The 16485-nt window shown below is 42.1% G+C and overlaps 1 protein-coding gene across 2 annotated transcripts in view; it reads left to right on the forward strand.

The window, feature by feature from the left end:
- ankrd44 (ankyrin repeat domain 44) overlaps nucleotides 1-16485 on the forward strand; it is a 32895-nt gene that overhangs the window by 10933 nt on the left and 5477 nt on the right. For both annotated transcript variants that reach the window (XM_082509314.1, XM_082509315.1), the window contains exons 5-27: nucleotides 1328-1528; nucleotides 2020-2107; nucleotides 2316-2458; nucleotides 3184-3396; nucleotides 4349-4427; nucleotides 4519-4633; nucleotides 4726-4808; nucleotides 7688-7751; nucleotides 8206-8274; nucleotides 8678-8818; nucleotides 9491-9556; nucleotides 10207-10318; nucleotides 11168-11239; nucleotides 11331-11532; nucleotides 12356-12443; nucleotides 12541-12658; nucleotides 12905-13127; nucleotides 13302-13389; nucleotides 13503-13586; nucleotides 13675-13820; nucleotides 13908-13990; nucleotides 14158-14240; nucleotides 14501-14592. In XM_082509314.1, the coding sequence (XP_082365440.1) occupies nucleotides 1328-1528; nucleotides 2020-2107; nucleotides 2316-2458; nucleotides 3184-3396; nucleotides 4349-4427; nucleotides 4519-4633; nucleotides 4726-4808; nucleotides 7688-7751; nucleotides 8206-8274; nucleotides 8678-8818; nucleotides 9491-9556; nucleotides 10207-10318; nucleotides 11168-11239; nucleotides 11331-11532; nucleotides 12356-12443; nucleotides 12541-12658; nucleotides 12905-13127; nucleotides 13302-13389; nucleotides 13503-13586; nucleotides 13675-13820; nucleotides 13908-13990; nucleotides 14158-14240; nucleotides 14501-14592 (2653 nt within the window). The remainder of the gene's footprint in view (nucleotides 1-1327; nucleotides 1529-2019; nucleotides 2108-2315; nucleotides 2459-3183; nucleotides 3397-4348; nucleotides 4428-4518; nucleotides 4634-4725; nucleotides 4809-7687; nucleotides 7752-8205; nucleotides 8275-8677; nucleotides 8819-9490; nucleotides 9557-10206; nucleotides 10319-11167; nucleotides 11240-11330; nucleotides 11533-12355; nucleotides 12444-12540; nucleotides 12659-12904; nucleotides 13128-13301; nucleotides 13390-13502; nucleotides 13587-13674; nucleotides 13821-13907; nucleotides 13991-14157; nucleotides 14241-14500; nucleotides 14593-16485) is intronic.

Here is a 16485-nt window from a genome sequence, read left to right on the forward strand (position 1 = left end):
GAGCTGGCCTTCCTAATGAGTTTATCCAACCTCTTCCTCTCAGCTGCCAATAAACTGCTGCTCCAACATACCACACTGTAAAAAAATGACAGATGCCACCACAGAGTCATAGAAGGTCTTTAAAAGCGCTCCCTGGACTCCAAATGACCTCAGCAGCCTCAGCAGGTAGCGTCTGCTCTGACCCTTCCTGTAAAGAGCATCAGTGTTGTGGCTCCAGTCCAGTTTATTATTCAGGTGAACACCCAGGTACCTATAAGAGTCCACTATCTCAATGTCCACTCCCTGGATGTTCACCGGTGTCAGTGTGGTGGGTCTGCGTCTCCGGTAGTCCACCACCAACTCCTTGGTTTTCCCAGCGTTGATCAGCAGGTGGTTCTGCTGACACCAGTCCACAAAGTCCACAGTCCACTGTCTGTACTCTGAGTCGTCCTCACCTGTGATGAGGCCGACTATGGCAGAGTCATCAGAGAACTTCTGTAGGTGGCAGCGTGGGGAGTTGATGGAGAAGTCTGCAGTGTACAGGGTGAAGAGGAACGGTGCCAGCACAGTTCCCTGTGGGGCCCCCGTACTGCAGACCAGTAGAGTAGAAAAGCGCTATGTAAGAATCGGTCCATTTATCATGTACTTTCTTCTAATTCGATTAAGTAGTCCAAGTCTGGTTCCCTGAAAGCAAAATATAAGGAAATAAGTTGTGGTTCAAGACTTTTGCACAGCTGTATATACAGAAAATATGTTGCTCAGTTAATGTTAAACAGTCCTAGGACGTGTTACAGGTTTAACTGTGTTCTCACTGATGTGCTGATTACTGAGAATAAATACTGTTATAGGAACAACAGCATGAAGTATGAGGAAATCCCTAAATGAGGTGAATATACTAAAAAGATTAGAATAAATAATATCTGATAATTTTAATATTAATTAGAACATTAAGGCTAATTGTAAAATCATTGATGCCTATGCGGAGCTTCATGTGACATCTCAGTGGGAGTGTCTTCCGTTAAAAAACCTATAAACTCACATCATTACAAGAAAACTCTTTATTTATTTGTTTCAAAGCCACTTTAAAAAAATTCCTCCCATTTCAAAGATTAGCACCACTTAGATAGCGCTAGCTAAAGAAAAGAGCTGAAGTAAAAACTGTCTCAGTACGTTAGTCAGGAGGGGATTTACAAAGAGGAAGCTTACCCTGTTTTAATGGCATTACTTTCATTAGTTAAATAATGTTCTGAGATATCAGTTGACTGATCAGTTTATCTGCAGGCTTGGACTGCATTTATTCAGGTGTCACATGATTCAGGTATGTGCAAAATTCCAAATTCTTCCTCAGGAGGCTGTTCGAGTCTTGATCCGCCACTCTGCTGACGTGAACGCGCGGGACAAGAACTGGCAGACGCCGCTGCATGTCGCAGCAGCGAATAACGCGCTGCGATGCGCTGAGATCATCATCCCACTGCTGAGCAGCGTCAACGTGTCAGATCGTGGTGGACGCACTGCTCTCCACCACGCTGCCCTCAACGGCCACACTGAGGTAAAGCAGCCTGGAGCCGTCTTTTTAAGCACTGGAAGTAAATGATCAGCACGTAAGCTGCAGAGTGGGGCCGCATTCGGTTGCACTTCACACTGCAGTTCACAAATAAACAGGCTGTGACGTAACCGTCCTTTGTGCTGTTCTGGTTGAATAGCTTGGTTGAAGGAAACAGGTGGGCGAGTGCAGCTGTGTCACTGGGATTATTAAGTGGGCTGTGCATTTTGAAGCACTCCTCATCTTAGACAGAATCATTCACCAGCGTGCCAGATCTAAAATTAACAATGAGAGGCGGCAGATTTGTGGAGCGGAGCTGAATGGACGGTGCCTTCATTTCTGCTCGATAGGCCCTCCGGTGTGTTTATGCGGCGACTGGGCTGAGAGATGAGATGGATTTACAATGCTGTTATAAAAAGACCCGCCCGCTCACACATCCTGTTGCGCACACCTCCCTCTAATATTTCCTTCTCATGTCCTTTCTGTTTATTTGTTAGATGGTAAACCTTCTCCTCACTAAAGGAGCCAACATCAATGCCTTTGATAAAAAGGATGGCCGAGCTCTGCACTGGGCAGCTTTCATGGGTAAGAGACAGAAGTGAAGGTTGTTAAGCACATGTCACAGAGATAAAGGAAATGGAAAACCAGTCCAAACATAACAAAAACCTACCAACAAAAACATAACAACAACCTCTAAGGTCTACAAAGACATCAGCGGTTCATCGGAGCAGTGCTTCGGTGAAAAGGACGACCAATCAGCTGAGTGTCAGTGTTTCTTATAATCCCCCTTCAGGTCACTTGGATGTGGTGTGCCTGCTGGTAAACAAAGGCGCAGAGATCAGCTGCAAAGACAAACGAGGATACACTCCGCTTCACACGGCAGCCTCCAGTGGACAGATTGCCGTCGTCAAACACCTGCTCAACCTATCTGTTGAGGTCAGGACACATACACCCACGTAAACACACGCTTTTGTCCCTAATTTTCAAACAGTCCACATTGCAAACAAAAATACATTCAGAAGTTTACTTTCACTCCGAGTGCTTCGAGTGATCCCTCACAGTAGAGAGGATGTTGTGGAGAGTAGTTAGATCCCACTCCAGCTTTTCAAAATGCCATCACTGTACCTCTGCTGTTTCAATGTGAAAACTACCACTAACTAAATAAAAGAGGGAAAAAAAGGATACATAGAGTCAGATTTTCCTTGAATCTAAAAAGAAATCCTCAAAACATTCTTTCTGCGTGTCACTCATACGCCTGCTTGTTTACTTCAGAATGCCCTACAGAGATAGACAGACAGTCCCTTCTTGAGTGAACAGACCAATCCTAACATGACCAGCATTCATTGCATCGTTCACAAGTTAGAGCCAGCTCATTCTTATATACCTCAGAAATATGCTGCTGACCTCAGTAAGTGAACCATTTCGTTCACTTCTTTTAGCTAGCATATAGCATAAGCATACAGTCTATTACTTTTATCTAAACATAAACTATTATCTAACCCAAATATGCCCTAAATATTTTTACTAGCTTTATTGCTTTTTAATGGAGTTATAACTGATTTGACAAGTACTAGTCACGTTGAGCTGATTGTGCCGTTTTCCCTTTGCACCTTGAAAGAGTTTACCTAGTCTTTATATGTTTCTGTTTTCTCTGACCACAGATAGATGAGCCCAATGCATTTGGAAACACGCCTCTCCACGTGGCCTGTTTCAATGGTCAGGACGCTGTTGTCAGTGAGCTGATTGATTATGGGGCCAATGTCAGCCAGGCCAACAACAAAGGCTTCACCCCGCTGCACTTTGCTGCTGCCTCCACACACGGAGCGCTCTGCCTGGAGTTCCTGGTCAACAATGGGGCCGAAGTCAATGTACAGGTACAGAGAAATATAGTTACTGGCAAGACTGGAGCCCAGCTATTATTGTATATCGAGGGTAATGGTGATGTTTATTTTTATTTTTATGGAACAAAAAAATACAGACTTAAGTTTAGACACATTAAGAGGTGTTTTAGTATTCTGTGGTAAACGAGTGCTGCTGCAATTGAACCTGAAGTGTCTGTGTCGACAGTTCGAGTAGTTCAGCTCAGTTCAATTTCATTTTATCTATACAGCGCCAAATCACAGCGACAGTCGCCTCAAGGCGCTTTATATTGTAAGGTAGACCCTACAATAATACGTACAGAGAAAAACCCAACAATCATATGACCCCCTGTGAGCAAGCACTTTGGCGAAAGTGGGAAGGAAAAACTCCCTTTTAACAGGAAGAAACCTCCGGCAGAACCAGGCTCAGGGAGGGGCGGGGCCATCTGCTGCAACCGGTTGGGGTGAGAGAAGGAAGACAGGATAAAGACATGCTGTGGACATGCTAGTTGGTACAACATGCTAAATGCTAAAGCTAAAAACTTTTTTAGTCAATATTTTGGGCTTTCTTGAAAATGATTTTAAAGTGTTTAAATAAATGAACTGTGGCTATTTGCTGATTAATTAAATTTTGCAAAGTAAAGCAGAGACAGGAGAAATACCCTTCAGTTATCTTATGAGTGCTGATGTTGCATAATTTGTCCACCAAAGGCAACAGGGAAGTTGCAGAATGTTAAATGATAAATATTACCAGGATTCTAGAATGTTGAATGAGAGGATTACAAAATGTAAAAATATTCTAGAAAATACTGAATGTGACCCAAAGAACACCGTCCCCAGAGTCGAGCACAGAAGTGGCAACATTACGCTTTGGGGGTGTTCTTCTGCTAAGGGTGCTCATTAAAAACACTGAAGTCTGAAGTCCGTGTTTCATTCGAAAGCTTTTTTTCTTCTCTGTCCACGTTAGAGTCGGGATGGAAAGAGTCCTCTCCACATGACTGCGGTTCACGGACGGTTCACTCGCTCCCAGACCCTCATCCAGAACGGTGAGACTTCTTTATGCTTGTGTTTGTCTCGCGGTGTCTTAAAGCTGCCTTAACTCCACTGGGTCATTATTTTTTTCGCGTTTTGTTTCAGGCGGAGAGATCGACAGTGTGGACAAGGATGGCAACACTCCCCTTCACATTGCTGCTCGCTATGGCCACGAGCTCCTCATCAACACGCTTATCACCAGCGGAGCCGACTGCACCAGGTTTGTTTGTTTATTTGTTGACTTGTTGAGAATTTTATTGGTTACAATGACGTGTTATGCAGATAAAGAGATACCCATGTCTTTCTCCAAAGGCGAGGAGTCCACGGGATGTTTCCTCTTCACCTGGCTGCCTTGAATGCGCACTCTGACTGCTGCCGGAAGCTGCTGTCGTCAGGTAGCTAACTGGGAAATGGTGCATGATGGATTTAGTTAAACTTAGCTTTGCCTTATTTTCTGCCCTGTGGTGCTACAGTTTCAAAGTTAGTCAAAGCTTGAAATAAAGTAAATGTTTGTAAATGCGAAAAGTTGAGAATGAGGCAATGTAGAAGCTCAAATTGATACCATAAGTGTGTCTAATAATAATCTCGGACGAGTTTGACCTCAATGTCAGAGGTCATGTTTTCTGAACATTTTCTGAATGCAATAACACAAGAAGGAAGTCAGCTAGTATTCTGAAATTGATACCTGAGTGGTGACCTTGGTGATTGCCAGTATTTTCTAACATTAGTAACAAAATTAGCTGATTTAAAATTCAAAATTCAGATATATTGTCCTATGATGTTTCCCGTCTTATTGAGACGTACAAAACATAAAAAGATCTCTCTAATATTTGTCTGCCTGACCTGATACGATCAGCTGGCTGTTGTGTTTGTGGGACTTCAAACAGGTGTGGGCAACATGTGGCACATCCTCTGGTGGACAAACTATCCAACTTCAACACTCATAAGTTCCCTGAAGAAGGTTTCTCCCATCTCTTATTTATTAAAAAAAATAAATGCAGACATTGATAGACTGGCATATAGATAACATCAGCTGATACATTGGTTGGTCTTTAGCCTGCACTACATGGTCCTTTTTTTCCTGGTGTCACAGGAAGCATTCTTTATATATACTCGTCAGCTACATCACAGCGTGTCCACAGAGAACAGGAAGTCGAGTTCACGAGCACAGAGTGTAGCTGCTCAACAAGCGCCTACAGAGCAGAGGAGGGTGAACTGGTTGTTTCTGAAAAAAAATAATAACTAGCTAGCAACAGCTGATGAAAAATGCATGAACGGATGCTATTTTCATTAACAGCATTTTGAGTCAATCAAACACAAACAGTGTTTTATGTGCTTTTGTCTAAAAAAGTGAAATTATTTGCTATTGTTTGTTGTTCCAAGAACGCCGAGTCAGCATTTCTACGTATGTGCACGTTGCCCTCAGTGTGCTGACTGAGGACTTCTGTTGTCTTAATTTCATCTTGGAGTGTAACTTCAGTGAGCGTTGAGTCCAGCTGTTGTTCTGCACAGGCACGTTCAGCTCCAGCCAAATTCAGGTCACAATGCTCCTGAAAAGACAAGGCCTCAGTCTCATTACTCATTTTCCCTCCGGACACAGTGCATCCCTGTGAATTCTCCTCTATCAGCAGTTATCTTGTTTACATCAGAAAGTTTCCGTGTTGCTTTATATCTATATGTCTATAGATGAACAATCAGAGTAATCTGCTGGTTGTGCTGTAAAATAATTTTCTTCTCATATCATCTGCTAAACTTTTATTTCTGAAAACAGACGAAGAAACTTTGCATTAAACAAAAGTTGAGAAAAGACCCGACTTCTTCGTGCTTCCAGTTAACTTGATGATTTAACAAGGCGCCAGCGCTTGTGTGTGGATGAAACTGGGCTCCTCACATGGCTCTGCTGAGCTGCTGCAGCGAACAACAAAGAAGTCATTTACATGTGTTTGTGTGTTGTGCAGCTGCAGTACTGGGTTTGGTCAGGAATGCTGTGTTTGCTGCACCCACAGCTAAATCTTGGATTTCAAAATCCTTCATACCGTGGATCTCAAGAGTGATTTCCTGTCAGCTATGCAATTGTAGGTCTAACTCTGATAATCATGTGGATGTGAAAGAAAGCGTACACGTGTACGTGCAGCCTGTGCCAATCTGAGCCTGGACTCGGTAAGACTTATAATTCAGTGCTATAGAAACAGCCCGTTACAAGTTTCAAATATTCTTTAAAGGCCTTTTTGTTCATTTCCACAATTTCTTTCAAATTATGACTTTGCATGGCTTGTTTTGTCTAAAGAATAACATTAAAATGAGCAGTTCGGAGGAGAAACTGAAAATGATCATATTTAAGAAGCTAAACTGAGTAAATGTTTCAGGATGGAAAGAAATGTGCACGACTTTAGCACGAGTCCACCAGTTTTAGAGAAAATGCCTTCTCGGAAATGCATCCAAAAATTTACTAGTAATTTCTCCTCCAGGAATAATAACTAGGTTACTCCAAAAAACGTAGTTGTGAGCAGTTTCATGGTGGACGCCATCTTTACTGGGTGACTTTGGTGTTTTCATGGTGCCGTGGTGACTTTAGCACGGGGTGGTGTGCCAAAAGAAATCCCAGTTCCTACATGAAACTACTAAGTAATCACAATGTTTCAAAAAAGAAATGACTGTTGAGTTTTGTTCAGTTTTTGTGGTGCTTACTTCATTCCATTATATTTAATGCAAAGGCAGAATATGTCTATAGATGAACAATCAGAGTAATCTGCTGGATTATTAGCAGACAAAAGGTGAACCCTATAAATGTAAACGAGCTTTACCTCTAAATAAATGTACGTTTCCTCTGATTAAAACGTCCCATGTAAACATTGCAGAACCATAATAATGGATTAATTTGATGATGACTTTATTTATCTGCGTATCTGTAAAAATCCTAATCACCCTACAGTGTCAAACGTCCATTTAATTCAAGCTGTGTTGCGTTGCGCCGTTTGTCTTGTTGCACTTTATCCTGTGAGGCTGTCTGAATGTGTCTCTGACCTGAAGATAAGATGTGTGGCTCTCTCTGTGTGTAACCTGTCCTTGTATTTTCCTCTATGTGCATGATCGTCTGTGTAACCCTCGTTTCCCCACCTGTCACACTAACCCCTGTCTCCCTCTCCGCCTCCTTCTCTTCCTCTCTCTCTGTGATGGCTGCTGCTGTCTTGTCTGGCCCTCCTTCGTTTCCCTGCGCTGCTCCCATCAGGTCGGAGGTTTAGCATAATGTGTAACGACTCGGTCCTGTCTGCAGGCTTTCAGATAGACACTCCAGATACGCTGGGGAGGACCTGCCTCCACGCTGCTGCTGCCGGAGGGTGAGTCCATTACTTTCCAGATATGAGAATATAGTCAGTGCAGCAAAGGTCTGAGGAGAAATTGCCAGGTGGAACAAATATGATAAAATCTTCCAGAAATGGAAAATCATTTGTGTTCTGACATCAGCCAGGACATGATAACATTAGCTGCTGTGGTAACGGAATAAAACCAGTGCCTGTGTTAGCCTCGGCATGATGGTCTAAATATGAGAACAAGTCATGGTGTTAATGGCATTAATTTGATTATGTTTTATTTATTGATTATGTTAAGACCTTACAACAATCACATGGCCCCCTATGGGCAGGAGCCTCTGCCAGAACCTGGCTCAGCAGTTCAGTGTTATGCTGCATGTTTTTCAGTAACCAAACATTTTCCTTTTGCCTAAGGATCATAAATCCTTCACCTGTAAGCGTCATTTTGAGTAATAACTGCCGTCTCTGTGTTTTTGTGCAGTAATGTGGATTGTGTCAAGTTGCTCCTGAGCAGTGGAGGAGACCACAACAGGAGAGATAAGTGTGGCAGGTACTTCATGTTGCTGTGTGGAGAACAGCTTTCTAAACTTTTTAAGAAACGTCAAAATAAAAAGGAAAGAAAAAAAGCAGGTCTTCAAATTCTTGTGTATGGTATATTTTGTTCTATTTTATTCTACTGTATATAGTATTTTATTCTATTCTGTACAGTTGTGTACTTTATTTATTCTGATTATATTCTAATTTTTGATACATAACTTTTGCACTGTCCACTTCCTGCTGTGACAAAACAAATTTCCCACGTGTGGGACTAATAAAGGTTATCTTATCTTATCTTATCTTATCTTATCTTATCTTATCTTATCTTATCTTATCTTATCTTATCTGTTTCCCTTTGATTGCATTTTGAATGAAGTTACTTTTGTTGTCTTCATTTGAATTTCTCTCACTTCCAGGACTCCTCTTCACTATGCGGCTGCCAGCCGTCACTATCAGTGTCTGGAGACTCTGTTGGCATGTGGCACTGCCATAAATGCCACAGACCAGTGGGGGCGCTCCGCCCTGCACTATGCTGCTGCCTCAGATCTGGATAGAAGGTGAGCAAGCATTCAAAAACTTTGAGGAGAAGGAGAAGGCCAACTAGTTTAAAATGAGCACATTGGCTAATACTGTCACGGTAACGCTGAAGAAATAAATGCACCAATACAAGCATTCAAAGACGCTGCATGCATTTGTGTAGAAACAGTATACGTCTGGTTACTATATTACAATGATAAATACTAATGCTGATCAGTGTATAAGCAGCATTTCACTGTTGGGTTTCCACAAGGTGGAAGAAGTTATCAGTGCATCTCAGTAGATGTGTTGAGCAGAGTCCTCCACGTTTACCTCAGTCACAAAAATGAGTGGAGACAGACGTTAACAGGTTATCCAGCGCCTGGCTGGGAGCTGAGCTGAGCTCTTCACACCCCCTCCATGGTGCATCACAAATCTGGCTAGCTGTCCTATGTTACCACATAAAGAAACCTGCTGAGCCATACCTACTGTTTCCATGGTAACCAGAGGTGATGCTGTCACTGAGTCATGCATGGTCTGCAGGTTTACGTTCAGTATTAGTTCAGTTAGCGTGTTAGCACATAGTTAGGCTGTTTTGTTTTTGTTTTGTTAATGCGTGTTGTATGTATGTAGTATATTGATACTTAATGTCATCCTATCTCTGCGCCCATCTGATTTTTACCCTGATCCTCTGTTTGTCTCCTCCCTCATAGACGTCGTGTTGCTCTGGAGCCAGAGAGTGAAGGCGTTCAGGCAGAAAGGGAGAAGGAGGCAGCACTGTGAGTGGGAACAAAATCTACTGAAATTTGACCAAAGCTATGCACAAATCTACAATACATGCCAAAAACTGAAAGGTAGAACCGCATCTGTTTAAATGAAATTGTAAACAACAAAAACGACATTTTTGAGACATCTCCAAAAAGAGATGAAATAGACTGAATACTTAGATTAAAAAAAAAAACTGATTCACTGAAGGTAATGAATAAATGATTAGCATATAGTAGTATAGAAAATTAATAAATTCTATTACTATGTAGCCAAATGTGATTAGCTTAAAGAAATAAATCTATCAAAATATATCAAAGTAAATAGTAATGTTAAAAAATGGAACAGGAAATATAACAGGTGATTTTCACAGTTTTCTCAAAGTTTATTAATGAAAAAAAGAAACAAAAAAGTAAAAAAAAGAAAACAAAATTGGATAAATAAAAAGAACAAATGGCGATAAAAGACTATCATTAAACACAAAGTCTATAGCATACATGTGTGATGTGTAACTGACATTTAGCTCCAGTCAAGACTCACCACTATACATTTAAAACACATAAAACATTTAAAACGGTGTTATCTTGATGTCATAAGCTTGTGTGCTTTAAGCATGTTCTCTGTGGTTCGAGCTGCCTTCTGAAATGACATGTTTGTGTTGCAGATGTTTGGAGTTCCTGCTTCAGAGCGGTGCTACGGCCTCACTGAAAGACAAACAGGGTTACAACCCTGTCCACTACGCCGCAGCCTATGGACACAGGCACTGTCTAGAACTGGTCAGTTTACACAAACGTGTGACACATAGCACACCTTAGCCCCTTACCCCAGTGTGCCCCAACCAGGGCTATTAATGGGGAAAGAGTAGCATCAGCTAGGGATAGACCGGTGGTCACCGTAGCCTCTGAGAGTCACTGAAAATTTGCTTTATATTGTCCCCGCTCTCTGCCCCCCTTTCCTAGCTCTCTCAGTCAGTCAAATCTAATAAAAACCAAAGAGCCCCGAAACAAATCTGACATAGTATTAGCTAGCTGACAGTAACAGGTAAGCTAACAGCTAGCTAAATGTAAGTTAGCTTGTTACAATTTGCCAACAAACTAATTGTCTTTGAAAAAGTAGCAGGCTAAAAACAACAAATTTACTGATTAGTTAATATAATTTGCTAAAAACAGCTGACTAAAAACAATGGTTTAAATGGGTAGCAAAAGTATAAAAAGGTAATGGTCAGTAATGAAGTCATTTCGATTGGACCCTATTTCTGAACCCTGACTGAATCAAACTGCCTTCACTCTGCACAAACAGGATGTCTCCAGACTAAAGTCCTCACACAGATGCTCACACTCCTGTCACATGTTGTTGAATATGGTTGAAGCCTTACTGAGGAAATGCTTGTACTGTTGGGGAGTGTCTGGAGGGAGTTTCTTTCTCTGCTGGCCTATCATGGCCTATCACTTTTTCACCACATGCCAGAAATCTGGGTGTTTTAAGTTAGAGCATCAAGTCTTTTATGTAACAAACAAACAAAAAAGAGCTCTGAGTAAATCCCTGAAAAACAGAGCTACTTAAATTTGATAAAGCACATGAACAGACTGTGACTGTGTTCACGTTGTTTTTGTTTTGACCTCCAGCTGCTGGACAGAGATGGCGGTCACCAAGATGACTCTGAATCTCCACATGCCAGGAGCCCGCTGCACCTCGCTGTCAGTATTAAACGGATAAAAGGATTTGTAGTAGGTTATCCTATTTTTTTTTTTTTAATTTACATTTTTAAACAGTAATTTCTCTCTTCAGGCGTACCATGGCCATGCTCAGGCCCTGGAGGTGCTGCTGCAGGGGGAGAGAGAGGTAGACCAAGGGGATGAGATGGGGAGGACAGCTCTGGCGCTGGCTGCTCTCCGTGGTCACTCTGACTGCGTTCACACCCTCCTCAGCCAGGGAGCATCGCCACGCACTACTGATAAGCAGTATGGACGCACCCCGGTGCACCTTGCAGGTGAGCTTAGAAACATGGAAGCATGCAATTTGGCAATTTGTAGAAAAACAGGAATAGAAATAAGATAGCTGGTCTGGGAGACTGAATTTTCAAAACAAGAGCAAGGATGTTGTTATTTTGTTCCAAAAGATAAAAAAATTAATCAAAAATATAATTTCTATATGTGAAAATTTGTAGTGAAATCAGCATATGGTCGGTGTATATAACACTTTAATCCCTCTGCCAAAGCTTTTTTTAAACACATGTGGACTGTGAAACTACAAACAGCTGATTACCAAACCCTGGGATGGTTGTTTATTTAGATGGAAATCCAAGTATAAGATGTGTTATTTATGTGGAAAAGCTTTATTGGGTCTCTTATGTCTGAAATTGCTTTGGCCTCTTCCTCCAGCCTTAACTCATTACTTCAGAATCATAGGAAACACTTGTTTTTCGTGCACCTCTGGGCAGGATTCTTTAGTGTATCAAAGGTCATCTTAGTTATTGTGTCCTCTTATTCCAGCAATGTGAGCATCATTTGAACATACTTGAGATGCCTAACCTTTGGACTGAATGTAGCTCTCTGTAGCTTCAGATATCTGCAGTCTTAGAATGGAAGAGTCCTTATTGTTCATTTGAAGCACATGTATGTGCCGCTCACGAGCCTGGGTTGCCTATAACTACAGTTCAGATGAACTAAATTTAGAGTTTGTTCCCCATGTGGCTGAAAAAACAGGTGGTTAAATACTTTTTTTTCTACTGTGGTGACAGAAGTCATCACAACCTTTGTGTCACAGAGCTGATTTGTACATTTGTGACACCTTGTGTTTTGTTCTCTTTGCAGTGATGAATGGTCATACTACGTGTGTGCGCCTCCTGCTGGATGAATCGGATAATTCAGACCTCGTGGATGTTGCTGACTCTCAGGGACAGTGAGTGACCCTCGCTCCCGCCCCCACACATGCTGTTTGCTTCGTGCGATTTGTCCCTTTCCGTTTTCCCTCTTAAATATGTTGTCCTCGTCTGCAGGACTCCTCTAATGCTCGCGGTGGCCGGAGGTCACGTCGACGCCGTGTCACTGCTGCTGGAAAGGGAAGCCAATGTCAATGTGGCCGATAACCACGGCCTCACAGCGCTGCACCTTGGGGTGAGCGCGGAACTTGTGTTTGTGTGGATTTAGTGCAGTCTCTATTTATAATTTCTTTCATTTGTGACAAGAAAGAAGCAATAAGTTTTATATTAGGGCCTATTAGACTCCCATTAACATTTTTAGGAGGGACCTTCTTGGAAATGTGCTTTATTCATTAGAAGACTTGTAAAAAGAGACAAACAGGAAATGTTCTTTCAGATTTGTATTATAGATTCTTATATAGCTTCTGCTCTGTTGTCTCAGCTGCTGTGTGGTCAGGAGGAGTGCATCCAGTGTCTGCTGGAGCAGGAGGCTTCGGTTTTGCTCGGCGACTCGCGCGGTCGTACAGCCATCCACTTGGCCGCTGCCCGAGGCCACGCTTCCTGGCTGAGTGAGCTGTTGAGCATCGCCTGCTCTGAGGCGCCATCCTTGCCCCCGCTGAGAGACCACAGCGGGTACACACCGCTGCACTGGGCCTGTTATTATGGTTAGTGGCACCTGCAGACACGTTTTTAAATTAAAAAAAAAAAAGTAAATTCAGTTCAAAACAGACAATCCTTTGTGAGCAGCACTTGGTGATAGTGGGGAGGAAGAACTCCCATTTAACAGGACGAGACCTCCAGTTAGGAAACTTTTCCCTAAAGTGTGTGTTTGTGTGTAGGTCATGAAGGGTGTGTGGAGGTCCTGCTAGAACAGAAAGGCTGCCGCTGTATTGATGGGAACCCCTTCACCCCTCTGCACTGCGCTGTGTAAGTCACACTGATATCCCGGAGTCGTCTTTTTTGCTACTGGAATAGTGTTTTTCCTGCTTTTCAGAGGCCGATTTCAGTCGCTGAACTCCTGTTTGTGTTTTGTCTTTCAGAACCAATGATCACGAGCCATGTGCATCGCTGTTGCTGGAGGCGATGGGTTCAGACATTGCTGGCTGCTGCGATGCTAAGAGCAGGTAAGAAGCGAGTGTGGACATGTCGCCAGCGCAGCTCCTCCCACGCTGCCGAGCACCATATGTTCTCATTCCATCCTCTCTCTTTCAGGACTCCTCTTCATGCTGCAGCATTTGCCGGTCATGTCGATTGTGTCCAGTTGCTCCTTTCCCACGATGCACCTGTGGACGTCGCAGAACAGTCGGGTCGCACTGCGCTGATGATGGCGGCTCAGAGGGGCAGGGTCGGGGCTCTTGGTACGGGGTTGTTTTACATGTGCTTATGTTCAGAAAATGAGCAGTGATTTTGTTTTTTATACGTGCTCTGTATTCTGTCTCGTACAGAGGTGCTGTTGACCAGCGCCAGTGCCAACCTCAGTCTGACTGACAAGGACGGCAACACCGCCCTGCACCTGGCTTGCAGTAATGTACGTCTACAAGGGGGCACCACGCTCCAGCATTAGTGTTTGGCCCAGTTTTGTGGGACCTTTGTTTACCTGTTTTACTGAAAGGAAGGCTCACAGATGAGACCTCAGTGCTGTTTACTTATGCAGAACTCTGGAGGACTTTTTAACTTGAGTCCTTCTTCTTCCAGGGGAAGGAAGACTGTGTGTTGCTGATCCTCGAGAAGCTGTCTGACACTGCGCTCATTAATGCCACGAATGCAGCGCTGCAAACGTGAGTGTGAAAATACTTTGGCCCTCATGTCTGTACATATAGGAAACACATGTGTCACTGTAAACAAGAGCTTTTGAAATGATGTATGTAAAGATTTGGTCCAGGATCAGTCCAAGTAAAATAAATAAAATTAGTTTTTCAGATACTGTGAACATTTTATTAAACAAATTTGAAAACCTGTTTCACTAGAGGTGATGTAGTTCAGTTAAACAAGAGTACTTGTGTAACCATGAGTGACATTATGTGTAACTTTCTGTCAGTCCTCTGCACCTGGCGGCTCGTAGCGGTCTTAAGCAGGTGGTCCAGGAGCTGCTGTCCAGAGGAGCCAACGTTCAGACGGTGGATGAGAACGGTACGGTAAACTCAGTACTTATCAGGGCCTGACTGCACACCTGCATGAATGTCTTCCTTCTCTCAGCATGGACTCAGCTTGTCTACTGAAAAGCTTTAATGCTGTTTTCCACGTTTGCTGCAGACAAAACAGTTTTTAAAAGGGTTACCACTCGTTGTAGAGTTAGGTGAGTTTTATAGAGTGCAGGAAGGGTTTTCAAGTGAATTTGGGGTTTGTTACATAGCAACAGACAGACAGGATGGGTATAGAAAGCAGGCCTGTTACTGTTCGAGGTCGGCACAATAACTAGTCCACCCATATCTAGGAAAACGTAATGATCAAAGTAAATCTTTGATGGAGTGATATTTTTTGGCTTTTATTTGATGGCAGGAAATGAAAGAAGAGCATGAATTGACATAAGATTTAGAAATTGATACTTCAGGTGTATCTACTAAAAATCACAAGTTCAAATCTGAGCTCTACGGGAAGGTCAGAGGCCAGGAAAATCATGTGAATGCGATACATAGGACTGTGATACCACAGGTGTTTGATACCAGGCGACTGGGGGCCAGTAGTTTTTATATGAAGCTGTGGAAACCCGGATTAAAGCTGTTCATGTGTTTTTTGTGAGCTTTCTTTGTTCTTTGTTCTTTGTTTTGTTGGCTATAGATCAATTTAAACCTGAAAGTCCATAATTGATTAGCTTAGATCAGCAATACTGGATGAAGTACTTTTGTATATATTCAGTTACTGGAGTTTTAGATTAAGTTGTAACCCCATTTCTTTTCACTACTATGGCCTAAGGATTTGTTTTATTAAGGGTAATTGTAAGAACAAAAATAGTTAAGCTATAAAAACAAAAGATTCATTTTCACTGAATATAATAATACACGCTGTTCGTAGAGCTACACGTGGACAGCTTTTTGCTAATGTCACTGAAAAAATAGTGTCTCCATACCCTGAATGAATAAAATTGTATTTATATTAGGGCTGTGCGATATGACTAAAATCTCATATCCCAATATGAGACATCTATCGTCCCGATAACGATATAAATCACAAAATTGAACATTTTCTGTAAATTCTGTGAATCTCGGGCAGCTCGACTTGCGTGAAGTGTTTCCAGCTGGGCGTCGCGTACCTGGAGTCGAGTGTTTTAACCGATGCATGAAACGATACATTTTTAGACATAAGTTGAAATGGCCGCCATTTTCTTTGTATTTATTACACGGCGTGCGGCGGGGAAAAGCCTGTTCTAACGTTTGAGTCTAAGGTTTATTTTTTTAGCACCTGGCGGCTCTTTTTTGCTTCTCATCCGTAAATACTCTGCATACTCTTTCACGTGATTCAGTTTATTTTGAAAAGTCTCAACAGGATCTTGAGCTTTATTGTGAAAGGTTTATGTGGAAAATAAACAATGGTTTTACCATCGTTGTTGCTAATGACAACGCATAAAAACAGGCGCTTGTCCGTCCGTAGTGTGGTTATATAAAATATAAAAGAAAGAGAGAACTTTAACAAATTAATATAGCCACTACAGTGACCATCAAAACCATGAAAAATATTGCCGTAGACAGTTTATTTTGCGACACCACAAAACGAACGATAGTGTAAAATGAAATGACAGATGTTTTTATATCGTCATCCGATATATATCGTTATATCGAACAGCCCTAATTTATATGACACCAAATCATATGTTTAAAATGTTTAAAAACTCTTTAATATCAGAGAGAAACCCCGACAATCAGCTGACCCCCTATAAACAAGCACTTTGCGACAGTGGGAAGGAAGAACACTCTTTTAACAGGAAGAAACCTGTGGGAAAACAAGGCTCGGATGAGATTGGTAAAGTTGTAATGAAACTTAAACTTTAAAATATAAAAACACAGAATACAAATGTTAGGTTTGTAG

Source organism: Aulonocara stuartgranti (assembly GCF_965226115.1).
Source record: "Aulonocara stuartgranti genome assembly, chromosome: 16".
Lineage (NCBI taxonomy): Eukaryota > Metazoa > Chordata > Actinopteri > Cichliformes > Cichlidae > Aulonocara > Aulonocara stuartgranti.